Raw genomic sequence first — 25901 nt, forward strand, 5'->3', positions numbered from 1 at the left:
AGCAGATTCACGAAAGCCACGTAAGCACTGCGAATGCGATTGCAAGAGTCAATATGACTCGGTCAATCGTTAAGAGTGCGGAACGCAATCTCGGATACTTCTAGCATACGTGCACCAACATCTGGTGAGAGACTTGATAGGGTGATGGAAGAGGGTGGATGATCTTGGCCACGGGGTGAGCAAAGTACAGTGTCGATTATCCTTTGCTAGCTCTGTGGGGTGCGCTCGAGCAGATGGCGGCGTTGATATCGGTACGGTTGTGCCAGGGAATGGGGAATGTGATACCGGTGTGGTTGTACCAGAGGCTGCAGACCGGAGAGAAGGGGAGCCATGTGAGGCGATATCGGACGGCGTAGCTGTAGCGAGGAGTGCAATGGATGAGGTGCCCGACAACGAGAAGCGCAACGTAGGTGCCGCAGTAGGTGTATGTAGAGGTGTATGATACGCCAGAGAAAGCCTCGATGCAGACCGAAGCTGGGGTTCGTGAACAGTTTCAGAAGCCGAGAGTGAGCGGAAACAAGAGAGTACTTGGATTTAAGACGCGAGCCGTCTACAACGTATCAAACTGTACCAAATCAACAGTGTCAAAGGTTATGCATACTCCAACCCAGAATTTTATTCCAAACCCTCCTAAACCCTCCGCCTAATCCTCGCCGCAATCTTTCTCTTCGGCCTCATCGTGCCAAACGCCTTCTTCTTGTTCTCCGGATCCAATCTCCTCGCACTCTCCAGATCAGCCACTTCGATCTCAAACACGCCCATCAACACCGCCAACGTCACAATCCCTATGTTGCGTGCAAAATGCCTACCGGGACATTTGTGCTCTCCGCCGCCCAAGCTAGTCCAACTTCCGCTCAGGCCTGCGTCGCTAAATTTTTCTCTTTTCCCAGTCTTGTCGTCTGAAGCACTAGCATTGACGAGAAACCGGTCCGGCCAAAATGTATCTAGAGGTTGGGCAACAGTTTGAGGCCGTATGCTTTTCCACCCCTGCGTAAACTGTCCCGCGAACTTATGACTGATGAAGACCTGGGTGCCTTTTGGTACACTGTATTTTCCGTCCAACTTCCACGTCTCACTCGTGACCTCCCTAACTGCCAGATTGGAACTATACATTCGCGTTGTCTCGGCGTGGAGGCTCTGGAAAAGGGGGCGGGAGGTGAGTTGCATGAAGTTATAGCCCTTTGTCTCCTCATTCGCGTGGTCCTTCATCTCAGACAACACACGTTGTTGTAGTTCAGTGTTCCGCAGCGTTTCAAACAGATACCAGAATGTGACTGGCACAGTTAGGCTGGTTCCGCCGTAGAGTAAGCCGAGAGTTTGAGCGGACCGGCCCTCGATACCGTGGCCAGGCATTTCACTGTACAGTTTCTCTCTTTCTTGTAGTAGACCACTCCCCGCGACGGGGTCCCACACAGTGTTCACAGCGTTGGCTTGACGCAGAGCCTCGGACTTGATGGTCCATTTGCGGATTGCGGAGAGGAGGCGGTCACGGGCGGCGTATGCTTTCGGAATGACGAAGCGGGGGAGGCTCATGAAGAATTGATCCGTGGCTTCGATGTGGATCCAGAGGTCTGTTATGATTTCTGGGTAAGACTCGATGATGGAGGTGCCAAGGAGGGTCTCGGTTATTCCGTACGAAAGGTGGTATTCGAGGAAGGCGTACAGGTCAGGAATTTCGTGCCAGGTGCCATCAGGGGTCGAGGCGAGGGTTTCGGAGATGGTGCGCTTCATAACGTCGAAGAGGCGTTGGACGAGGAGACCGAGGTTCGTCCCGGTGGTGTGCTGGCGGATGTGCGTGGTTTGGATGTAGTCTGTGTTGCTTTCTGGGGAGTTGTAGTAGTCAATAGCGGCTTTGGGACTGCTCATCAGTGCGCCCATAATCTTGTCGTGGATGAAGGGGTTGGGGTCTAGTTCGGCGGAGCTGTTGAGTGCGCCTTTGATGTGCTCGGGATCGAGGATGAAGAGTAGTCTTTCGCCTGCACCGTCGAGGAAGAAGGGCGAGCCGTCACCATATTGGTTCCTGTCGTATAGTTAGTTACACTGCGATGCGACATCTTGTGTTGGTAATGAAGGACTACTTACAGACATTGGGCGAGAAAACCATGCGAATCATAGGCCATAGATAGAGCATGTCTGAGCCCAGGTATCCAATACGGCAGTGTTGGTGGCAGGACATCGTGCCCCTTGCCGTACCTGATGGATCTGAAGACGTGCGACGACCATATCCGGGTGCAAATGCATATCACAGCAATCGCCACGATACACTGCACGATGAGGCTACTCTCCAATACTGCAAACGCCGACCCCAATTGGTCATCCACACTTGTCGCGTTGCCAACATCCATATTGCTGTAAGGAGAGCGCAAAGAGACCGGAAGAAGACCTTTCTGCAAAGTTTGGAGTAAACATCCTTTGATACTTCCGTGGCCTCCGCAATGGATGGACACCTAGAGAAAAAGGGCCTTTTCGGTACATCTTCATCAGCATGAGCCAAACTTTAGGGCCTTTGCCCTGTGCTTGGTGACGTTATCCATATGTATTCTCTGTGCTGCGCAAACTTAGGCCCATGCCATAGCAACAACGGCAAAGACTAGTTGGCGACATCTCTGTAAGATGTAAAGCACATCTACTCCGGAACCTGTGTTCATGGGTTGGGTGAGTGGTGTTGTGCAGCTCACGTGTTGGCGATAAACCACAAAATCTCCGATCGTCGTCGATGCAGGGCGAGTCAGCGCTAACCAGAAGCGGCATCTAATCTCTATGGCATCGGCGGCCTCGTTGGCAGCCTTGGGAGCGGTAGGCGCGACATCTGAACTGGAGGATGTCTCGCATGGCTGTAGTGTACTCGAGTGACAGCTGAAACACCAACGGCGGCTGATTGCGTGCAGATAGCGGTGCATGAATGGCGCTATTTTTGGTGGCATGGTGTGCATCTGGCGTGCATAGTGCGGAGGTGGAGACGATTGGCTAGCGTGTCAGGGTCCCGGCTAGAACAACAGAGCTTCGTCAACTCGACATCCTCCGCGCGCTTCGCTGTCATCATCACGCTCCTTCGCGACCTAGATATCCTCCGCCGTTAGCGACTCATCCATTGCATTTCTTTTCCCTGTTCTCTTTGCGCACGCTTGTGCTATCCCTCAACCCTCAATAGCTTATCTAGCAGCTAGCTAGACTCGTCATCAGCATGCCGGGAGTTCGTAAGTGCGATCCTCACCCATTTCCACTCTTCAAATCGAGTCCATCTCCGAATTTGATGCGCTTGCATCTTTGCACACTTCCTCGTGGCAGTTGGCTACTTCGGTGTCAGCTTGTATCTGCGCAAACTCCCACTCACCACAAGCCACTATGTCCACGTTACCCCGTGATCACATGCACACCCACAGAAGCGCTATCTAACATACAATTCCAACAGCACTCGACGCCATGGACCAGATGAAGAAGGCCTTCAAGGGTCTCTTCAAGGGCAAGAAGTCCAAGAAGGAGGAGCCAAAGCCCACGGCCACTGGAGAGGCTGCTGCTGCGACGCCTGCGCAGACCAAGCCCAGCGAGACTACGCCGGCTGCCCCAGCCCCCGCAACTGCGCCCGAGCCCGCGAAGACTGAGACGACACCTGTGGCTACAGGCGCCGAGCCAGCTCCGCCTGTGCCAGCGCCTGCTGAGCCTGCTGCAGCTCCAGCTTCAGATCCAGCTCAGAGCGAGGTGAAGAAGGATGAAGCTGCGGCCCTGACTGAGGTCAAGCAAGCCACGTCCAGTAGGTTTACATCTTGTTACGACTTACGCCAGATACGACACTTGTTTTCACTAGTACTTCTCATATCTTCTGCATCACTCAAAACACCCAGACTAACGTATCATCTTCCAGCCCCCGAACCCGTTGGTGCCGTTGCGCCCGCTCCCCCGACTGCTGCCGAAGCTCAGCCCGCTGCTACCGAGGCCCCCAAGGATACTGAGGTCAAGGTGACGGATACACCTGCACCCGCTGCCCCCGTGGAAATGCCTGCCGTGCCTAACAGCCAGCCCGCTGCCGGCATGAGCGCGACAAGCGGTCCTATGTTTGATGAGCCCAACTTTGGCGGGGACAAGGCTGCTGCGCCCGCCGCACCAGCTGCGGCACCAGCTCCCGTTGCGCAGGCTGAGGAGCCCGTCGCTCCTGTCCCGACCCCTGCGGCTACTGCTCCTGTTGCCGATGCTCCTGCACCTGCGCCTGCTGCGGAGCCTACCGCTACTGCTGCTGCCCCAGCCGCCGCTGAGGAGAAGGCAGAGAAATAGAAAGCTTGCGTCTGGGCTTGAGAATAGTCCACAGGCATGAAAGTAAAGTTGGAGAGCATCTTCTGCAGGGGACGTCGCATCAGAAAACGGTTCAGAAAACTACGAAAAAAAATCTCTTGAATACAGCGGGCGAAGGGCGCGAGTGTCGGGCTAGGTTTTCAGCATTGTCTCTTTCCACTAATACTATACCCCACTGCTGTATCTTTCGACGGGTATTGAGCTGTCGGCGAGATTGCCTTGAATCGAACGATTTCCATGATGATTCCTGCTCTGATGTCTGGTGAATGTAAATGAATCATCGTCATTGTATTGCCCAAAGCTCCAACTAGCGCGGGGCAACAGCAGCCGCGCTACACGTCAAGGAAAGCCCCACCACCGACGTCAACCAAGGGACGCGATAATTCACACTAGATCGAGAATCCAAAGCTACCTGTCTAGAACGTTTCTACACGCCTGCGAAACGACTCACCCACAACGCGCAATCAATAATTCCTCATCCTACCAGCGCAACAATATCGCCACGATGCCTCCCAAAAGCGGCTTCTCGCGCACGCGCAACATCGACTACGATGACGACGACATCTACGACGACGACGACGACTACTACGAGGAAGAAGCTGGCGAAGCCGACGCAGGAGATGGCATGACCGAAGACGACAAGGAGCAGATGCGTGCAGGCACGATAAGAGTACGGGAGGCGCTGGGAGATAAGAGCGACTTCACGAGCGACGAGCAAATACAGGAAGCGTTGTGGCATTACTACTATGACATTGGGAAGAGCGTCATCTATCTGAAGAATAAGTTAGGCGTCTCGGAGCCGAAGCCAGAGGTGCCCAAGCAGGAGAAAGCAAAGACAGTGTCGAGGTTCGACCAAGCTGCTAGTGTGGCGGAGGAGAAGGCGCCGGTTACTACAGGTAAGCACGCTCACTGCACTCCACTCTAGCTATGTAGACGCATCTGCTGCCCCGCTCTGCTGCCCACCCTATACCGTCGCTCCCATCTCGATGCCTACCAACGCTGCTGTCACAGACTTCTTCTGGGATGTGCCCTGGGGCAACGTACCACCCGAACGATTGGGCGTCATCACCGTTGATCCTCCACACTACAAAGGCGGACTACTTGGGGGCTCCTCGAAACTGGCTGCTCTTGCGGCGAAGCGGAGAAAAGATCGAGAAGATGCGGAAGCTGCTGCCTCGAAAGCCAACCACGACGCGGATTCGGCCATTGCCATGCTTGACAAGCTTTCGGTGAAGAACCAGGAGGGGGGCAACGCTTCTGTCGGCGGTGGTACTGGTCCAGCTCGTCCTTCTAGATATCCTATCCGCAGACGATCGCCATCGCCAGCACCAGAAACACCAAAAGAACCCGAGATAGAAGAGCCCCAAGCACCCCAGCCTGCCGTAGTCGTCGAATCGCCAGCCCAACGTGCCACCGCGTCAATGTTCGCTTCTACCCTTTGCGGCTCTGACGAATCATCGAAGCACCCCCAAGCACCTCTGCAAGAGGTTCCACTACCCTTTGCTGCGTACAAATCGTATGATGGCTCGGGAGCATTTGCTGGACCGAGTCCGGATGACATTGTGCGGGCAGCACAGGCAAAGGGCGCAGGCGGCGGACGTCACTAGATTCGGATACACTCTGTTTGAATATCTCTAAGGCATACAGGCACAACACCGAAGAAGAAGAAAAAGCAAACGAACGGTGACCTGACCGAATCGGTCGAGAAGCTTACCGTGGCCGACGAACCGAGAGTGAAGAGCAAGAACTTGAACGTTGTGGATGAGTTTGAGAAGAGCGCCTCGAAGCGGTTGGCGAACTTTGTAGTACTTGGTGAGTATCAAGTTCAATCGTGGGTGTGAAGATCTGCTGTTAACTTCCCCAGGTCACGTCGATCACGGCAAGAGTACGCTCATGGGGCGCTTGCTCTACGACCTTAAGGTAATCGACCAGCGATCAATAGACAAGTTACGGAAAGAAGCAGAAACTATCGGCAAATCATCATTCGCGCTAGCTTGGGTCATGGACGAAACAAGCGAGGAGCGGAGTCGTGGTGTCACCGTTGACATTGCTACCAACTACTTCGAGACCGACAAGACGAAATTCACCATTCTGGACGCGCCTGGACACAAGGACTTTATCCCCAACATGATCTCAGGTGCATCGCAAGCCGACTTTCCCGTCCTAGTCATCGACGCAAGTACGAATAGCTTCGAGTCTGGTCTTAAGGGGCAAACCAAAGAACACATCTTGATCGCACGAAGCATGGGCATGCAACATATCATCGTAGCCGTAAACAAGATGGACACTGTCGGATGGTCGAAATCACGCTTCGACGACATCTCAAAACGCATGACAGCCTTCCTTACAGAAGCCAGCTTTCTCGAAAAGCGAATAACCTTCATCCCGCTCGCAGGCTTGACGGGAGAGAACGTCGTCAAGAAGATCGAGAACTCCGCCGCCCACTGGTATACCGGCGAGACCTTGCTAGAAGCCCTCGAACGCATCGACCTCCCGTTGCGAAACTTTACAAAGCCCCTCCGCCTCTCCGTCGCCGATGTCTTCCGCGGCGACATACGCTCCCCACTCAGTATATCTGGGCGCATCGACGCCGGCACCCTACAAGTAGGCGACGTCATCCTCGCCCTCCCCGCCAACGAAACCGCCACTATCAAGTCAATCGAAGTACAAGACGCCCCCGTAGACTGGGCCGTATGCGGTCAAATCCCCACACTGCACCTCACGGACATCGACCCCGTTCACCTCCGCCAAGGGGACATTGTCTGCGCGCGAAGTGACCCAGTCAAACTCGTCAAAGCATTCACATCCAAGCTCCTCGCTTTCGAACACGTTCTACCCATGCCCGTGGAAGTTTTCCGAAGCACCCTAAACTCGCCTGCGGGTATCAGGACGTTGAGTGCCAAGCTGAATAAGTTTACGGGTGAGGTCGTCAAGAAGAAGCCCAGAATTGTTAAGCCGGGTGAGGTGGCGAGGGTGGTGGTGCAATTGGAGAGGGAGTTGCCAGTTGAGGAGGGGATGAGGGTTGTGCTTAGGGAGAGGGGAAGGACGGTGGGTGCGGGGTTGATGGAGAATGTTGCGTAGATGTGGTGTGGGTGTCGGAGGTGTAGAAGGGGGGTCGTATGGCAGCCATCGCTGTCTGGCAGCAGTTGGGAACAGGCAAGATCCTGTATCCCTCAAAGACTATGTTGTAATCCTACGAAACAAAAAATCAATCCAATGCCAAATAATCTGATGAATGTCTTTCCATCGCTGAGACAGCCTCTCTCTCCTTCCAGTGCATAACCGCGTCTTTGCTCCAGTACTTCTCCCACCCTATCACTTCACCACATACACCCCTCATTCACAGTGATCCAGATATACATTCACACCACACATTGATCTGGAACTTTGCTGTACGTTCTTCGACACCACACGGTCACCGAACATATCGTTCATTAACACCATGGTCTCACTGGTACTGTCTCGTCACAACTGGGATGGATTGGAATGCATAAAAGAGTCCCCAGTATGGCTTCTAGTTGAAGGCATCACATCAACGCACACACAAACCTACACACCTTGAAGACCAATACAGTCTTCATCCCCCTATCCCAACAACACACCAGATCAAACCCATTCTCAATCAATCAAACCAACATGCCATTCGGATCCTTCTTCGGCGGCGAAAACCCGTTTAGCACCGGCCGTTCCTCCCGTCGCGACGCCTACTCATCCTCCAGCTCCGACCCCTACAGCTACGGCTCCTCCAGCTCAAGCATAATGGATTCGCCCTTCTCCCAGCCTTACGGCGACTTCACCAGCCAGTCCCGCTGTGAGACAACGGGTAGCTCTAGACTTGGCCGCGCTGCATCCCAGCGCGAACCATACGACAGCCGGTATAAGTACCGCGACCTGAGTCCTATGCGCACGTCTGAGCGTCCGCGCGCTTACACTAATAAGCATTCTTATGATGACCATCGCTCTGTCAGTCCGCTTGGTAGTTCGCGGTTTGAACAGCCGTCTACCACTTCGAGGCTTCTGGGTAGTATGGGTAGGTCTAGCACTTCCTCTTCCTCCTCCCGATACGGCTCTGGTGCTTCTTCATACGCTACACCGTCGTACGCGTCTAACTTCCGCGAACCGCAACAGACTAGCTTTACTATCGATCGCGGCTATGAGCGACCGTCGACATCTGGTGGTTACGGTGGGGGTCTATATCGTAGCAGCGCTGTTCGTGGGGGTGAGGCTCCTCGTCGTATGGGTAGCGATGGTGAGTATGGAGCGCATCTGGGTAGCCAGCGCCGCCCGCAAATGGGATCGAACTTTCAGAACGGGGGGTTCAACTGGATGGACTTTTAGGCTTTTGTCAGTGGGAAACCCTCATAGATCCTTGTCTTCCTTTTTTTTCCCTTGTTTTTCGTGTCTGGTTTAAGGAGTAGATAGGTTGAGATTGTATAAGCGCTTTCATGCTGTATCGTAGCGTCATGTTGAGGCTCCATGACTAGATAGTTGAGTGCAATTAAAGTATCATCAGTTGGACTTGCACTTTAGCACCACAACCTTGTTAACCTTAGAGATGCCTTTATTGCTAGATTGAGAGGCAGGAGCAGGCAATGTAGGCTTGTAAGGCCCACAAGGTTTCGCGGTTAACTTAGTTAATGCTAATATCTTTGCCAGCCTTGCTTGAGCCTCCTCTACTAGTTGATTAATCTTTGCTTGTAGGCCGTTGCACGGAGATCTTTCATCCAAGACCCGCGGGAACCTTGTGAACATGTCTCTGAGATTTCGATGCGATCTATTCTAATATATACAACTGAACCTCTCAGTCGCCTCTATTTGAAATCATGCATGTCTATGTTACTGCGTAAGACTCTTCATCGTCTTCCTGCCCCTCCCTTCACTCTCACTCTGTCTCCCAGCTCCACCCTCCGACGTCGCCGTATCCTCATCCCTATATTTCTCCTCCTGTCCATCCTCCGTAACAAGGTCATGAGGCAGATTGATCGCCCGATCAAGCGCATAAGGCAGACCGCGGTGTCTACCACGCAGCATCATGAAGCAAATAACCACTTTACCGAATGTGTTGAAGTGGCCAGATAGCGACGTCAAATTCGACGGGTGACCGAGTGAAAGACCGACGTTTCCGTATGCAGACACGACTTCGAAGAAGATGGCGAAGACATTGAAAGCCTAGCGATTTCGTTAGTTTGCCGTTCTCAACCGAGAAACCGGCTACGGGGATTAAGGCGACTTACATAGTCCTCCCGACTCATAATCCTGTCACTCTCCGCAATGCAAATGCAAAACACGCCCAAAAAGATATACCACAAGTCGAAACTGAGCTGGTTCCGCATATGGCTGATGAGATACGTCTTGCCTCCCTTCTGCTCATCGAGATTCTCATCCCCGGCGTAGAGACCCACGGATTTCTCCTCGTAACTCTCGCTCATGCGGATGCTGATTGCGATGGGATAGATGGAAATGTACATCATGACTAGTAGACTGAACTGCACGGCCGGGTTGACGGCTGCAAGGTTGAAGGTCGCGGTACCCGTGTGACGCGAAGATGCGGATTGGAAGATGGCGGCGAGGATGCGGGGGCCGACTGGTAGGCTGTTTACTTCGGGATTGTCGAGATCGAGGACGACGATGAGGAGCGTGTCGATGAAGTTGAGGGCGAAGAGGATGGAGGCTAGGATCCAGGTGGCGGTGCTGGGAAAGAGAAGCGTGTAGCATCTGCGTGGGTGGTCGAGGAGGAAGCGCAGGGATTCTTTGAGGGAAGAAGCGGCGGGCGCGATCTTGTAGATGGTCCAGATGAGGAGGCGCAGGAAAACTGGGTAGAATGTGTTGCCGGCGAAGGCGAGGAAGGACATTATCAGCATGGGCCAGGTTGCGTCGCGGAAGGTTACCATGCTATCGGGTGTGAGGGTTAGGCCGAGGTTGTCGACCATGGTTTGGGAGGAGTAGAACGCCCTGGGGTGTGTTAGAGATGGGAGTGAGGTGGTGAAGAGGGGATTGGAGCGTACCACCACGTCTTGTCTTGACCCTGAGAGGCGAGGTAGTCTTGGTACTTGGCTGGTGCGTTGTGGATCCATGGGAGTAGGCAAACAACTCCGAGTGTGTGTAGGCCGACAAAGTATCCTGAAGTGATGATTAGCATGAGCGGGCCCAATACATAGCTCTTGCTACTTACCAATGGTGACCTTAAGCAAGACTTGCAGTGCGCGGTACTCAACACCGCCCAGTTCTTCCCGGGTCATGGAGCTCAGGTCAATGGTAGGTGTTCTGCGTGCCGGCTTGTCTTCGCTACGACGGGCGCCGCTTGCGGTGCTCCCGAGGACGAAGATGGATGACACAGCGCGGTCTACGGAGGTAGCCTTGCTCATGGTTCGCGTGTTCATACTCCTAGTCTCTGATCTCAGGCGACGTAGTGGGTTGCTTGACTCTGCGACTGGCTTGATGCGGTCTTCATCTTCGTCTTCATCTGTAGTCATTGTGTTAGGCATGTCGTTATGGACATCCGATTAGAGGGCTTACCATCTGACATCGAAGTGATGCGTTCGCCATTATCGCGTTCTCGTGGACCAGGGACATACAAAGCGCCCTTTTCGTTGACATGGGGTCGAGGATCCGGAGCGAATGTGATGCGAGGAGCGGGAGGTTGATCGTTTGACTCTTCTGCAGTGGGAGCAGGCTTCACTTCAGAGACTGTGGTCTCGCCGGTGAGACCCTCCTCGATCTTTCGTGTATCGGCGGTGTTGTCGATTGTTTGAGCCCGGCTCATAGACAGCTGCAAGCTCTTGGGTCTACTATGTGCCGCCGCTATTGAGGTTTAGCTTCAGCTGGAGGATTAGAGCGATGCTTAACATACCAATGCCCTTGAGCTTCTGCTTGAACCAGCGTAGTCGCACAACAACGACAAGTACATTGATGAAACCCAGGTTTGTAACAATAGGCGTAATGTAAACGAAGATCTGTTGATATGTCGTGAGAGCCTTGACATCAACACTAATGCCCCGTCAGCACTGCATCCATTTCAGTACATCAACCCAAACATACGGGTTCAAGCCAGATTCAGTCGACGCGCTGACACCAAAGTAGTACGCATCGATAGCCGAGAGATTTCCATAGGGATAGATGATGATCAGGGCCAGAATCCCGAAACTGAGAATGTATGCATCTACACCGCGTTAGCCATGCCGTTCCCGGATGAGACGGAACCTTCTGCAACCTACAATGCAGCGTGATGAAGTTGATTGGCGGCTTCCACATATTGCCTTTGTCGCTATGCGCTCAATCCGCAGTGACACACTGAGGGATTATCGCTACGTGCAGTAACGCAACGAAAGCGCAAGGGCGAAGTAAGCGAAAGGAAAAATAACTCTTTCGTGTTCAAAGCACAGTACAGAAAGCTACCAATGTATTGTGAAAGGAATAAAAAGAGAAGGAGAGGGGTGTAGAATCGCCCAGAAAACACGTGAGCTACAGCGCAATACGGCCTGGGTACAAAAGCCCAGCAAAATGTTTTGTATGAGGGATTTATCTTGCGATCAGCGGTGTTGCTCAGCCACTGCCATCGTGGGCCTGGTTTTGCCTATTGCGGCCACGAAACCGCACGTGAAAGTAGGATGGGCTACATTTTACTTGCTTCGCCGGCGTGCGCCAAGGGGGGATAATTCGCGCATTGTGATGATGTCGTGGTTGTGGGAAGGCGGTGCTCTCCCTACAAGCTTCTGGCTGCGGACTAGCGCGGACCCCTCCCGCTGCGTGAAAGCTTGTTATTGGTCGGTTGATTTACATGTATGCAGGTGCGCGATCGCTTGCACGGTGGGGGTGTTATTCCACATGGTATACTCGTGGGCTTTGCTGGTGGTAATGCAGATACAGTCGCGCGTAGCTCGCGATGGCTTGCGGAGCCTGTGGGATGACTGCTTGGTAACGGCCTTGAGGGTGTCCACGGCAGTTCAAATGACCGCAAAAGGGCCACGGCGTGCGGTGCTAGTGCATTCCATTCAGCCGTAGCCATCTTGTCCAGGGCGAGTCCAGGAACGGAAGACTTTACGTTTAGAAACCTCACCCTTTTCTGATTATTCGCGCAACATGAGACGGGACTTCCTGGCTACTCACGCTTGATTAAGCTCACACCGCCCAGTTGGTGACGGTTATGCACTTCCCGATTCCATTCCATCGCGTTCGACGGACGCACCTGTTCGCTTTCGCACTCGTAGAAGCCTCGAAACACAATTCTAGTAACGCAGTATGCGGAGCAGTCGAAGGCGCAAGAACTTTCTCAGATTTGATACAACGCGAACGAAGTGGCATGAAACTCATCGCGGAAACAAAACACACACCACCTTGACAGACACACAGCGAACAACATCAGTCTATCGCAGTCATATTGGGTACCAAAGGAGTATATCAAAGACAAATTTGAACTAAGACCAGGCCATAGTCTGATCCAATGGCGCACTCGATTCTTCGTTGCACACACAAAGTGTTACGAGAAGTATCTAAAATTACTTTGCTAATCCCATCAGAACGCCAGAATTCCTTGTAAACCACTGTGTCTTCGTGAAACCCCAGATACTCCAGGAAATGCCGCTAAGAACCGAACACAAGATGCCATCCACCTATCGAGCAGCTGAACACGCGCTCTGCTACTCTATCCTAAAACCTGAGCCCCCAAAAGCGCAACAAGAAGCATAACAATCGCCACCGCACCAACCACATGCGACATCTCCATCTTCATCGGTGCCGGCATCGCCACCGTCTGCTGAACCACCACAGGAACCTCCACAGCCTGGTTCACTTTCTGCTTCATCGCCTGCACCTTCTTCCCACCCTTCTTCCCGCGCCTCTTATTTTTCTTCGCGTTCGTCTTCGGAGCAGGTGCAGCCTCGCCGTCGCTATCGCCATCACGTTCATCATCGGTGTCACCAGAAGCAGAAGCGGTCTCATCAGCGTCAACGGTATCGTCGGCGACCAGTGCGTCATACATATTTGACGAGGAAACAGCCTGGTCCTGTTTGCGCTTCTCGTTGCGCCGCTGGCTCTTTGCCATTGTGGGCGCGGAGAACGACGGAGCAGCATGAATATACTGTGGTGGCGGTGACGGTGGTGATGGAGGAGCGCCAACGAAGATTTGGACCGGAGTGTTCTTCATTGATTTCGCTGATTGAACTGGTTGGAGTGGCGAGGGGGTAAGGTAGGATATCCTCTGCCCCAGATTCTGCTTTTGAGCAAAGGTCTCACCGAAGGCGGGAATTTCCTGCGTTTGCGAGGGCATGTTGTAGAAATCGGCTACGTCGTGCTTGTGAGCTGCCTTTTCGGGTGAGGGTGACCGCGAGGGCGACGGCGAGGGTGAATTCACAGCACCAAAGTCTCGCACAACCACGGCAGACTCTGAGAGAACATCGACCTTAGACTCTGACGTAGCCTCAGCATGCGCAGATCTGGCAGGCGAAACAGGATCCGGGAGGTTCTCAGGCTGTTTTGTAGTAGCAGCAGCAGTATCATCACTGGCCGCTACCGCATCCGCATTATCAGCGCCCGTGGACACCGCAGCAGCATTGTTCTCGTTGACCTGCTTTCCGCTTTTCTTCCCACGCTTCTTCTTCGTCTTAATCTCGTACCCAGCGTCCACATCATCGCTGCTTACAAGAGGAATCTCCTTCTTCTTTTGATGCACGAAAGAAGTCTTCTGAACCTTCTTGTGCACAATGGGCGCCTTCCCCGTATTCTTCTTCACCGGAGTGATAAGCCCCTCGTTCTCGCTCTCTTCTTCTTCTACATCATCCGTTTCATCGCTCATGAGAAGGGTGTATGGATTCGACTTCAAAGAAGCCGGGATGGTCGGAAGGGACGAGGCAGGAGTTGCCAGAGACACGGGAGAGACTTGCGAGACGGTAGAGGTGGGAGTGACGGGTGACTTCGAGCCACTAGAAACGGACTCGGCGCGAGTCACAGATTTGTCTTGAGATTTCGAGCCGGCGATAGCGGCCTGAGGAAAAGTGTAGGGTGCACCCCATTGTTCATCCCATTCGTGTGCCAATTGTGACAAAGGGATTATTGGCCTTCTGCTCCTGGTGCCAGTTATGGTGGTGCTAGCGGTCGCAGTGGGGACGGTAATGTCTTTGGAGACAGTTGCAGAAGGCGCGTGATCCGCTTTTTCCTCAACAGCGACTTCAGTCTCAAAAGGCGTCTCTTCTTTAGCCAAGACCTGCTTGACCGGCACGACAACCAGTTCTTCCTCGTCTTTCTTCTTAGCTGCAACACCGGTCTTTGTCGCAGCTGCCCCAGGCTCCTCATGCTTACCAGGCCAAGTTCCATTCTCTTTATCTTGCGCCATGAGACGCGCGATAATCTCTTGGTTCCCACCAGCGTCAGAAATGCAACGCAGCTTGGCCATTATCATGAGCTCGAACGAGTTCTTGATCTCGTAGTGTGCAAGGCTAGCCGCTTTGGAGAAGGGCGTTGTAGCCGCAGGGGTGGATATTATAGGTGCTGACATCGTGGTAAGTATTGAGTATGCGTCAAGATCGTTGACCTGAATTTGGTGAATATTCAAATTCAGGGTCGCGGTTGCGGTTGAAAGCAAGAGGCGCGTTGGAGTACGTAGGAGGGAAGAGAGAGAGTGCAAGAAATTTGAAGTGAGAGGGCGACTTTGCGACCGTGGGCGGTTGATGGACGAGTGCGCGGAACCCAAGGTGAAAATAATCCGAAATGAATATTGCCTTTTGTGTAGAGGTGCGATAACGGGTGGAGAAGCGGAGGCAGATTACCAGTTCCCAAGTTTATGTCTACCGGTCGCCGGTTGACCATTCGCGTAATTGTCATTCACGTCCAGTAATCTGGCCACGCACCCACGAGCGTAAGAACAGACTCGTGATTTCACCAGATAAGTAGCAGTGATTGTAGTTTCTAAGATATCACTGGATGCGACAGTGTGTGGTGATTGTATCTATGAAGCACATAGGAGGATGTGGTGGATGGTGGGCCACTGTGAGGACAGGTCTAGACATGTGCGACTTTAGACTACGGGTGCGCACTGCACGAAACACACGCTGATAATAATGCTTGCGATGATATAAAGAGTGATAGCATACGAGGGGTATCACAAAGAGACAAACGGCAAATAGCGTGACTTGGCAAAATCCCAGTTTCGCCCAGCGAAAAAGGGACAGAATCGCACGTCGAGCAGAGGCGGATCGAAGGATCGAGACAACCCGGACTTACGGCAATACTGGAATCTTCGTAATCCATTCCTCGACCTCCCAGCCATTATCTTGATATAACTTCTGGAAGTCTGATCGGAACTGTGCTGCTTTCGTGACAATCTCCGCGACGCTGCGATCGCGCAAACGGCCACTAAGTGGATGAGATGAATCGGGGCGGCAATACGTCGTGAATATCTTCTCGAAGACTCTAGGACCTAGAACACATGTCAGGGCGAGGATGGCAAGCTGTGAACAATGTCACCGAACGTACCAGCGAGATGTCTCAAGCCTTCAAGCAGAGCAGTTTCTTCCTCTTCTGTCCACTCCGGCTTATTGTCCAACGCGGATGCTTGACGATGCGGTGGAGCGGTACGAGACCTAAATACTGGCAATCGTTCGAAGACAACGCCGTTGGCGTCTCTCTCCTCCAAGTCTTCGAGTCTCGTGATAGCCAGCTTGCTCCTTCTACGCGCATCGGGCTCGCACGTCAAGCGCGCAATGTGCAGGGCCTGCCAATATTTCCACCGCTGCATTCGCGCTTCCACAAGTTCGGCTTTGCGGTTCTCCTCCTCTTTTCTTTCTTGCATCCTGCGCTCGAAGTCTCCTTGGAGCTTGCGATGCTCCTCCCTGACATTTAATCTACTGAGGTGTCCGCGATACGTCTTGGCCACTTGTCGAAGATGAGCAATGAGACCAATATCAACATTCTTGATGACTCGATCGCCCTTCAATCGTTGAGGTACAGCGACGTTCCACTCAGCGATGGTGTCCTTGAAAATAAGTATCTGGTGTATCAGAGGTGACAGCACCTGCATAGCATCCAGAGATTCGGTCACCTCGCCACCGTTCTCAAGTAGCCAGTTATACAATGCTTCGAGGTATAATGTAAGAGCCCGGAAGACGTGGCTATAGGCATCTCCTTTGAAGGCGCGCTGGTCCTTCTTTTCAACTCCTATACTGATTTGTCCGAGCGCTCCTCGTAAGTCATCAGCTTCATCGACGACAGTGTCCATGGAAATGTCACCTTCCTGAAGGTGTGCCCTGTATGTATTGCATGCGCGTCTGATGGTGCTACCCAGCTTAGTCCGGCACTTTCCTGGCCGTACCTCAAGGTTGAGAAATTCAAAGACGGTTTCGATACTCCCAGGCCTTCCTGTAGGGCGCGTTATGTTATCAGCTTCTTCAGCGACGCTACTAGCCTCGTCTTCGTCTAAATCATCCTGAAACGCGTCAATAACAGGCGCGTTCTCAGTCTCTGAAACACCAGCAACTTCTGGAGCTTGATTGGGCGATTCTGCGCGTATTTGCAATCCTCTCCTGTTAGCTAGTAGCTGCTGGCTAGACTCAGCAGTGCCGTTGGTACGATGCTTCCGAGGTTTCAGTTTTCGTGCTGCAGGATTTCGGTGGGACTCCTTTGTCTGCGCCGAATGGACTTTGGCGCCTTCTTGCGTGACTTGAACATCGTTGTGTCCTAGTGTGTCCGCGACATCCTGCTGTTGCGAGCTTTGCCGGACCGGTATGCGTACTTGCGGGCGACTCTTTCTCGATGCGTCCGATTCGCCAGTCGTCCGCCTTTGTTTCCTCAGGATCTTGGAGGGTTGCTCCTCGCTGTGATCCGACTCCGACTTTCGTTTCGACGTTCGTCGTGTACTGCCGTTGTCCTCCTGCGCTTCAGCAGGTATTCCAGCAGGTACTCCACCTCCGCTGGTGGTGCCAGTGGAGTCGATCACACCGTTGTCGCGTTCAGGCGCTGTGGCTTTGGATGGGGTGTGTTGAGGCTGTGCGAGCTCCGGCGGCGAGGAACGTATCTCAGGTTCTGCTACAGTCAAATCCTCTACCCGCTCATCTTCAACCACTTGAGGCCCAGCTTCGTCGTGCACTGGGAGCTCTGCAGAAGGCACAGGGGCCTCACTCTTCTCCTGTTCCGCCTGTTCTGCTGTCTGTTCCTTCTTCTTAGCTGGTTTCTTTTTCTCCTCCTCCTCCTTCTTCTTCCTATTGATCTTCAACGGCTTGTGATTGACTTTTTCTGGCAACGCGTATCGACCCTTCTCAGGGCTCAGCTCAATCTCGTAGGGGTCACCTCTTATCGCGAGGTTCTGCCTGGCTCCCTCGGGAAGTATGCTGACTCGCTTGAGCTTTCCAGGACGCGCTGCATTGAGGAGGTTGGCACCGAGAATTGCAGACGATGAGGGTGGATTGGCGCTTGGAGAGTTGGACTCGGCGAGGAGCTGTTGGGTTGCAGCATTGTCGTCTGAGGAAGGCGAGGCGGGTTTTTGGAATGCTATATGGAATGTCAGTTTATATAAGCTCGGATGGAAGCTTCATGTAGGATTGTGTAGCTGGTGAGCATGTTGGAGAGCTTCGCGCATCTACCTGCCAGCTCGACAGCAGCTGCGACACTACGCACCTGCCTGCTTGGGCGCATCCTTAAGTCGCGCCATATAATGAGCGTCAACAACACTAGCGCATTTGTCCTAATGAGGGTATCCGAGCGATGACGGCGATGTGGGGGGAGAGTGAAGTCATCCCCGCGGCCAAAAGCATCGAACGCTGTCAAGGCGCGAAAGAGTGGGCCAAAACACGCTATCACATGAGATCGTCCCTGCCCACTAACCCCCCAAACAACCACAACACCACGCACCCCACCATGTCATCGAATCCATCCAAAGCACCTGTGCTGGAAGTACTGAGTAGAGATGCATCGCACAGTTTCGAAGTCCCCACCAAACGCATCCACGATGGCGACGACGTCACTTTTTTCTTGGCAAGCAGAGCCTATGCCGATATCATGACTTTCGTCTTCCAGCTTAACACGGCCATGATACCACGGAAGATCAAAAACGAAGAGAAGAATAGCACAGAATCGGCGAAAGAATGGAAGTTGAACGACCCAGATATGCCCCATCCACCCGTGGTGCAAAGCCTCGCCAAGCTTATCGATGCCCTGACTTCCATCATCGATGAAGCGCCACCAGATCCTGGACCGCGTCGTTTCGGAAACGTAAGCTTCAGGACCTGGTACGACATTGTCAGAGAAAGAGTTCCTGGGTTGTTAGATCAATATTTGCCGGAAGAAGTACTCTCTTTCAAATCCTCATCCGACGTCTCAGCCAAGACCGAGCTGGAAGCCTATCTCATCGGCAGCTTTGGTAGCTCTCAACGCCTAGACTACGGTTCAGGTCATGAACTGAGCTTTCTCGCTTTCCTCGGCTGTCTTTGGAAACTCGGAGCTTTTCCTACGTCACAGGATGGAGAGCAAGAACGCGGCATTGTCCTGGGGGTTATCGAACCGTACCTCGCCTTGATACGCCGACTCATCATGACATACACTCTGGAGCCTGCTGGGTCGCATGGCGTATGGGGACTAGACGACCACTCTTTCATACCATATATATTCGGTAGCGCACAACTCTCACCAGCCATCAACACACCAGCAGACGTAGCAGCAGAAGGCTCATTGCCATCAGCTCCCCACCCCGGCGATGTAGCGAAAGCTCCCGCGGTAGCCAGAGAGCGGACCCGGAACATGTACTTCAGCGCTATCGGCTTCATCTACGACGTCAAGAAGGGTCCATTCTGGGAACACAGCAACATACTCTACGACGTCTCCGGCGTAAAGGCAGGATGGGCCAAGATCAACAAGGTTAGTATCAATGCACACCTGATCACGAGCAGTCACTAACCCTGATACCAGGGAATGATCAAGATGTACAACGCAGAAGTCCTGTCTAAGTTCCCGGTAGTCCAGCACTTCCCCTTCGGCTCCCTCTTCTCCTTCTCTGCCGATCCGAACGCGAAGACCATCCAAGCAAGTGTCCACACAGCCAGTCAGCCAAAGTCGAGTACCCCATCTAATACGGCACCAACTGCAAGACCCCAGCCCGCGTTGCGCGATCCGATGGCTGAGCCATCTGCTGGCATGCCAGGTCGAGGCCCACCTGGCGGTATGGTAGGGACCGCAGCGCCATGGGCTAGTGCAGGGGCTACTACTGGTGCCAGAGGGCCGGGTGGTGGTATGCCAGCTGCGACTGCTGCTCCCTGGGCTAGTGCTCGAGGTGCGGACGCCGGTGTACCCAGTGGTCCGAACCAGCCCACGAAAGCACCTTGGGCGAGTCGAACGCCTGCACCGCCGCCGCCGGGAGATGGTACCACAGCGCCATGGGCAAAGGGGAACGCTGGGAGTGTCCCGAACGAGCCAGAGAGCACGAAGGCACCTTGGGCGAATAAGAGATGAGATGCAATGGTCAACGAAGGTATGTAGAGGCACAGGGCATGTATTTATCAACGATTATACCCAATCAAGGCTCGCTTTCATCTCGTCTAATAGTATGAAGCTACCAGCATACATCTACCTAGCCATTACCACAATCACACGAGGATCCATCCTTAGGAACATTCCTTCCTCCCTCCACTTTCTTTCCTCTCCCTGCTAACTCTCTCTTTACTGCCCCTCTCCCCACCATCCCCATTCCCTACATCCTTCTTCTCATTCCTTCCTTCACCATTCCCATCTCCGTTCCTTTCCCCCCTATCCTTATTCTCCTCCACTCCATCTCCTTCCTCACACCTCTTCTTCCTATTATCTAAATCAAACTGTAGTCTCATGCGATTCAACATGAGCTCCGCCACCCTCTCTCTCTGCACATACACAGTAACCGCCAGGCCAAATAACGCCATTTCCTGCTCTAGAGTGTACTCGCCTTCGCCAACACCGAGAGTCTCATGGGGTTCGGGTATGTCATCGGCGCCGAAGAAGGACTCGGAGGGGGATGGAGGCGGAGGTGGTTGGGGAGGGGAGGCTGATGGGGGTTGTTTGGAGGGCCGTGGGCTGCGGCTGCGGCGTTTGTTGTTGTGTTGGTCTGGACTATCACGACGATCTCGATTGCGGTGGCGCGATGAGCTACGACGACGTTGTCTACTCCGTTTCCGCTCTGGGCTTCTTTCTCGCCTTGGGCTACGCTCTCGGTCTGCACCACGGCTCCGCCCTCGGTTCTTTCTCGCCCCTCTACTCCTCGACCTCTCCTCTCTCCTAACCTGCCTAGAAGGCGGCGGAGTTTTGTCACGTGGTCGCTGCAATGCCGGCGGGGGCCGTCGCGATAGAGCGCGATCAAACCTCGCGTTACGCCCCCAAGGCATCTCCGCCCCATCACCCCTATACCTATCATGCTTCTTCACCAGCGACCTCAACCGACTGCGACTGCGACTTCTATCCTCCGATCGAGGAGAAACACCACAGCTATTCGACAACGTCCGGCGTTTCTTCGCCGTCATTTCCAATTCTACGCTGCTGAAATCCCTCCGCCTCCTCTCCTCAGGCCGTGAGGTACGCCGGGGCGGCTGGTAGTGGTCTTTAAGCGGCTCATCTCGTTTAAGCGCCTGACGTGCACTAGGACCCCGCGGCCCTTCACTCCAGGGCGATATGAAAGACACTTCATCTTCTTCCTGCTGCGAGTAATATCCTGATCCCTCGCGGAACTCACGGTCTAGCTCGTTTAGGTCGGGACTGAAGGAGATGGGGTTGGCTTTGGTTCCTTGTATTGGCGTATCTTTCTGCGCTTCAGACATCCTGGCTTTGTGGAGAGCGGAAATATCTCGACGTGGCTTCGATATGTTCTCTCTGGGGATTAACAGAGCATCTCGGCGTTCTTTAGACGGCGTATCTCTATGAAGCGGCGGTGCTTCGCGCAATGACTTTGATAGTATCGGTTTTCCAGTAGCCATCGATAGTATCACCGGTTCTGCATGGCGAGTGGTGCGAGGCGGAATGTCAGTTGGATTCGATGGCGTCGCTGATGCGATGCGTGCTTTCACTTTCTCTATCTCTTTCTTGTTGGCCATGGTGAAGTGCTTGGTTAACATTGCCGGGTCTAGTACCCTTGGTTTGCGCTCTTTGGTGCGCCTTGCTTCATCATTTTCGTCGAGCCGGGATCGTTTTGTGAGAGGCTCTCCGAGTATTTCACCGCCTCCAAATGGTCTTTTGCCAGTCTTTAGTTGCGGTTGTGAACTGGTTAGCTGTAGCTGTGATTTACCACTAGCTTTGTCCGCCGGCGTAGGAGTAACGCAAAGGAAACCATTCTTCTCTTGACGAGACGGACGTGCGATGGGCGAATATTCGTCTGTCATGATGAGTCTAACATGAGGATCATGATAGTCGTTGTGCGAAAGTATGTAGGCGCGCAGTAGGATGAGGCTACTCTTGCGATGAAGACAATGCCCGCTCACTTGCTATGTATGGTGAAGTCTTTGTTCACTACAAGCCTTTGGTAGACAATCACTCGCTTTCTTTCTTTCTCCCACCGATTACGATACTGATGTCAACAAAGACTCGACTAAACTGAAAATGGCCCAAGACCTCGCTTCTCAAGACAAAGCCCCTTACCTGTAGTTTCGCCAAAGTATGATGGCTACATACCCACATTTTCAACGTATTGTTAGGACTATCCACAACTCTGGCTACTACACAGACTTTCCATATGTCTTGTGTGATCTACAAATAACACTGTAGAATGTGAACTCATACCTGGCTTCAGTATCCGGCGTTGGCGACCACATTGTAGACCTGACCTCCGCCAGACAGTGATCTTAGATACAACAATCGATATGACATCGGTCCTTGATGCCGTCGTTGTGATGGGGGCGCCTCGCTATGAGAAGTTTTAGAAGACTGTCAATCCGAAATAGTCTTGATGAATAATCAGGAAAGCTGACAGCAAGGCTAAGGTACATATTAGTGAAAGGTCCTCAGCTTCTCGATGGAGTCTCCTTACCCAGCAGAGCATACGTCACCGCTACCCACATGCCACAGGCGCGACCAAAGTGACGCTTGCCCGCCGGCGTTCTGGCCAGTGCGCTCCTTGCTATTGCTTCCGTGGACGTTCGAGACAGTGTTGTGCTGTTTTGGTTTCCAGGCCCGGCTGCACTACCAAGCTCTTGAGCAGGCTCAAACGTTGCGTGCATAACCGATGCATCATCGGGGTAGCTCTTCCAAGAGATATTCTGGACAGTATCGGCCATTTTAGTGCGTTGTCCGTTACTGCCGTCTTCGTTACGAGCATGCGTGATCAGTTCGAGTATTTCCGCTTCGTTCTCAAAATTGCAGAACTTCACGAGACCTTCCAATGGAATATATGTTTCGTCGCGCTTGGAAAGCCTCAGAAAGGTGAGTAACCGAAGAGGGGTTTCATATACTTCGACCTCCTTAAACAACGGCGTTCCTCTAAACCAGATCTGAACATCCCTGGGATCGGACATGCTCTTCTTACCGCACGGGTAAAGTTCCATCTCAGTCGTATAGAGCTTTACCATTGCGCCCTTTCTCAAGAACAACGCGATGAGCTGGCCTGTAATACGAGAGCGAGCTGGAATGCCGTCACGTTTGTTCTTGACACAATCTAAGATGAGTCTAGGCCACAGGAATTTCGTTTCTGGGGATGTGCAGTCATCCAAGAGCTCTTCGAATATAGACACAGTTGACTCAAGATCTTGAGCATCCTCAAGCTCCTGTAACCGGTACCTTAAACAGTGGAGAACAATGCCGATGGATTGACTGGGTATCCTTCTACTGTAAGGTCCAACTAACCTCCAGTGGACATATGACGTGTTGCCTAGCCATGCCGATATGCAGAGGGGAGCTCTAAGGGTAAGTTCAGTCTTCCCTGGTGAGTGCAAGTTCCTGGGTAAGGTAGTCGCGATGGTGAAGGGGTCGGGACCAACATTGTAGATGGGCAAGTAGTACTGACTTTGTTCGGTTTCCAGCCAACCCGGGAATTTTCTCGAGATGACACACTCTAGCCGCTCCAAGAAATGGTATTGCGACCTGTCCATGCCACCATGAAACCTCATGTGGAGTATCCCCCTGTAAATCTGGCACCAATGGTTTAGATCGATAAGACCGGCAGGTAAAGATTGGTACTCAGCCAGATGTAACTGTGAAATCGCCCCAATCGTATCGAAATCGCTCAACGGGTGTTTCATGACTTGGAGGATACTTGAGTATTCAAGGAATTCCACAATGGTCCGATGTACGAAAACGACATGTCTTGACCTTGCAGGCGATTGCGTGGGCAAAATGTCGGGTCTAACTTCCACTAGTCCCTTACAATAGCCTTGTATCAGCCTCCGAGCTCTGTCGAGTTGTGTATTGTACCAGATGTACAGATCGTGGAGATTATTGGTATCTGGCTTAGGAAAACGGAATGTATCTTTCATTGCAAACTCGGTATCCACTTCATAAGCGTCCAGATACAGACAGGACAGTGTAGACAGCTTGGTCCCCAAGCTTTCGTGCTTGTGAGTCATGACAAAGATTTGATACGCTCTTCTCAGATACGATTTTGGTATAGAGTCGAGCAGATGCTTGAACAGTTCCTCCAACTCAGTAGGTAGTGCTCCCAACTCCTGCTCGAAAGACGATGTGTCGCGTCCGTCTTCCAAAGCTTGACGAAGCTGCTTGATGACCAAGACAACCCACAGGAAGATACCATCCGATCTGTTGACGATCTCAAGCACGAGGCGCTCCCGAAGCGCATCATCGTGTATAGATTCGAGCTTAGAACGGGCAAAGCGCTCCATATCGTGTCTTGTTAGATCTTGTAATCGTATCCTTGAATCACCAGAAAATGCGTTTTCGAACACATTTTCTTCTCGGCTAGAGACACATAGCTTGATGGTTCTTGAAGAAATCCGGGTCCAATTACGCAGCGCATCGACCAATGATCTGTGATCGTGTTGGCGGGAATCTTCGAATTCATCCAAAGCATCGATGAAGAAGCAGAATCGGTATGATCGCTGGATGGTCTCGTCTTTTAGGAGGGCCATGAAGCCATCGTGAATTTCACCCGGGGAGAGTCTTCGTTTTAGCCCTACCGGGCAGTGTTGTGATTTCATCCTGCATTCCCAACCTTCCGGGAATGCTTTCTTGGTCAGTTCCCGATGTGATTCCAGAATTTGATAGAGTAGTGATCTCTTCAATCCATCGAGCGACTTTTGTAACGGCATTTTCGCGGGTTTCCAGAAGAAGTGGCTGGCCACCACCAGTTTCGTTTGACCTGTGACTGTAAATGAGCATGCCACACGTCAGATAGGGATAACGAACCTGCCCACAGTAACAGCTGCGTGCGTGTTTCGGGATGCTTGTACAAGAACTTCATGAGTGTGGATTTGCCAGAGCCCAACTTTCCCGCGATATGGAAGATTCCGCAATCATGGTGTAGCCATGAAACGTACAGTTCGCGAGCGTTGGTTTTCAACGTGGCATCGTCGACTTCTACATCTTGCTCTACAATCCATCGGAAGGTTTTTCTGTGCTCTTTCTCAATGACATCAACTCTAGCCTGCATTCCTTCAAATGCAAGACTCTCGAGAAAACTGTAGTCGATGACCGCTTCTCTGACTACTTTTGTCAATCCAAGTAGCGCTTTCAATTGATCCTGTGCTTCAACACCCAACGAATCAACACATGTACCTTGATGAAATTGCTCGATATGTTGCGGTAGCGTTTGCAAAATGGCTTGATTCGATCGCGCAAGATCTCCGAGAGTCTGGAGCTGCGCTTGTACTTCCGAACTACCCACATATCAGAAAAGTGCCCAAGAGCGATGACATTAACTAACCTGGTCAACTTGCTGTAATGAAAATGTAGCTGACCACGACAGTTGGCTAACTTCCTCTCGAGTTCTCTTTTCTCGTCCCTGTGCTTGAAGTTCTTCATCGTAGATCCCCAGATTTGACGCCATGAATTTGGCTTGGTAGGGGCAATTCCACTCAGAAGACGAAGTATCTGGTCCGATAGCTCACGACACTCCTGAGCCAACCGACGGAGTGCTCGTTCATCGTCAGTCTTCGCCTCCGTGGCAGGTGGGTCCAGCCTCACAGCCAGATAGCGCATCTCAGTGGTAGTTTCTTCTAGACTTTTGTTCTGCATCGTCATGCCGCTAGCAGAGTCGCGCATCTCCTTCGCAGAGCCGATGAGCTTTGCGCCGAGGTCGACAAACTGAATAATATTGGCGATTAAGCCAATGGCTGCTAGTGTTTCCATGATGGGTCGTGTTCGAGATATCGATTTCCTTGTGGTGCGTGAAGGAACCCAAAGATGCTTGAGATGGAAGATGAAAGTTGCGGCAGGCAACCCCTCATTGTACCACCATGGTGAGGCTGTGCCGCAGTCATGCAGTCATCTAAGGTGAGCGCGTCGATGGGCGCTGTTATCCAATCCATGCGCGGTAATGGAGGCTTTCTACGAGATACCTATGCCAAGTGTGCGCGTCGATCAGCGCTGGTGTCCAATCTATGCACGGTAATGGAGACTATGTCAGAAAACCCTGTATGGTGGCGCATACTCAAGGTAGGTTGAATGGACAGAGGGCTGCAGATGGAACGGGAAGGCACCACCCACTAGCTTGTGTGGGGTCGCAACATCAC

General features: G+C 52.6%; 10 protein-coding genes across 10 annotated transcripts; 5 read left to right on the forward strand and 5 right to left on the reverse strand.

Moving 5' to 3' along the window:
• Window positions 1–536: 536 nt before the first annotated feature.
• Window positions 537–2435, reverse strand: BKA58DRAFT_220589 (cytochrome P450). Its single transcript, XM_046166235.1, has 2 exons — window positions 2083–2435; window positions 537–2020 (listed from the first exon to the last, which is right to left on the reverse strand). Exons 1-2 carry the CDS (start codon window positions 2343–2345, stop codon window positions 631–633), a joined length of 1653 nt encoding a protein of 550 aa, XP_046022351.1. The 5' UTR covers window positions 2346–2435; the 3' UTR covers window positions 537–630.
• Window positions 2436–3028: 593 nt separating this feature from the next.
• On the forward strand, window positions 3029–4645 carry BKA58DRAFT_389436 (uncharacterized protein). The gene is made up of 2 exons (XM_046170746.1): window positions 3029–3197; window positions 3413–4645. Exons 1-2 carry the CDS (start codon window positions 3185–3187, stop codon window positions 4267–4269), a joined length of 870 nt encoding a protein of 289 aa, XP_046022352.1. The 5' UTR covers window positions 3029–3184; the 3' UTR covers window positions 4270–4645.
• Window positions 4646–4792: 147 nt separating this feature from the next.
• Window positions 4793–7368, forward strand: BKA58DRAFT_442205 (elongation factor 1-alpha; the record flags this gene model as incomplete). The annotated part of the gene is made up of 4 exons (XM_046173893.1): window positions 4793–5183; window positions 5221–5886; window positions 5935–6099; window positions 6152–7368. The coding sequence occupies 4 exons, from the start codon at window positions 4793–4795 to the stop codon at window positions 7366–7368; spliced, it is 2439 nt and encodes an 812-aa protein (XP_046022353.1).
• Window positions 7369–7782: 414 nt separating this feature from the next.
• On the forward strand, window positions 7783–8625 carry BKA58DRAFT_471405 (uncharacterized protein; the record flags this gene model as incomplete). Its single annotated transcript, XM_046175227.1, has 1 exon — window positions 7783–8625. Exon 1 carries the CDS (start codon window positions 7924–7926, stop codon window positions 8623–8625), a length of 702 nt encoding a protein of 233 aa, XP_046022354.1. The 5' UTR covers window positions 7783–7923.
• A 471-nt stretch (window positions 8626–9096) lies between these two features.
• BKA58DRAFT_220620 (potassium transport protein 1) lies at window positions 9097–11662 on the reverse strand. The gene is made up of 8 exons (XM_046166236.1): window positions 11502–11662; window positions 11326–11446; window positions 11138–11274; window positions 10804–11088; window positions 10460–10750; window positions 10293–10407; window positions 9522–10239; window positions 9097–9456 (listed from the first exon to the last, which is right to left on the reverse strand). The coding sequence occupies exons 1-8, from the start codon at window positions 11536–11538 to the stop codon at window positions 9124–9126; spliced, it is 2037 nt and encodes a 678-aa protein (XP_046022355.1). The 5' UTR covers window positions 11539–11662; the 3' UTR covers window positions 9097–9123.
• A 2291-nt stretch (window positions 11663–13953) lies between these two features.
• Window positions 13954–14330, forward strand: BKA58DRAFT_389443 (uncharacterized protein). Its single transcript, XM_046170747.1, has one exon. The coding sequence runs from the start codon at window positions 13986–13988 to the stop codon at window positions 14241–14243; it is 258 nt and encodes an 85-aa protein (XP_046022356.1). The 5' UTR covers window positions 13954–13985; the 3' UTR covers window positions 14244–14330.
• An 843-nt stretch (window positions 14331–15173) lies between these two features.
• BKA58DRAFT_389446 (uncharacterized protein) lies at window positions 15174–18006 on the reverse strand. The gene is made up of 3 exons (XM_046170748.1): window positions 17890–18006; window positions 15754–17763; window positions 15174–15697 (listed from the first exon to the last, which is right to left on the reverse strand). Exons 1-3 carry the CDS (start codon window positions 17921–17923, stop codon window positions 15498–15500), a joined length of 2244 nt encoding a protein of 747 aa, XP_046022357.1. The 5' UTR covers window positions 17924–18006; the 3' UTR covers window positions 15174–15497.
• A 123-nt stretch (window positions 18007–18129) lies between these two features.
• BKA58DRAFT_413174 (uncharacterized protein) lies at window positions 18130–19716 on the forward strand (the record flags this gene model as incomplete). The annotated part of the gene is made up of 2 exons (XM_046172404.1): window positions 18130–19125; window positions 19177–19716. 2 exons carry the CDS (start codon window positions 18130–18132, stop codon window positions 19714–19716), a joined length of 1536 nt encoding a protein of 511 aa, XP_046022358.1.
• Window positions 19717–19868: 152 nt separating this feature from the next.
• On the reverse strand, window positions 19869–21605 carry BKA58DRAFT_442211 (uncharacterized protein; the record flags this gene model as incomplete). The annotated part of the gene is made up of 1 exon (XM_046173894.1): window positions 19869–21605. One exon carries the CDS (start codon window positions 21603–21605, stop codon window positions 19869–19871), a length of 1737 nt encoding a protein of 578 aa, XP_046022359.1.
• Window positions 21606–23339: 1734 nt separating this feature from the next.
• Window positions 23340–25643, reverse strand: BKA58DRAFT_220686 (uncharacterized protein; the record flags this gene model as incomplete). The annotated part of the gene is made up of 3 exons (XM_046166239.1): window positions 25094–25643; window positions 24577–25046; window positions 23340–24529 (listed from the first exon to the last, which is right to left on the reverse strand). Coding segments are annotated over exons 1-3 (2085 nt in total), but the record flags the coding sequence as incomplete, so codon positions are not given.
• Window positions 25644–25901: the final 258 nt, after the last annotated feature.

This window comes from Alternaria rosae (genome assembly GCF_020736505.1).
Source record: "Alternaria rosae strain MPI-PUGE-AT-0040 chromosome Unknown BKA58scaffold_8, whole genome shotgun sequence".
In the NCBI taxonomy this organism is placed as follows: Eukaryota; Fungi; Ascomycota; class Dothideomycetes; order Pleosporales; family Pleosporaceae; genus Alternaria; species Alternaria rosae.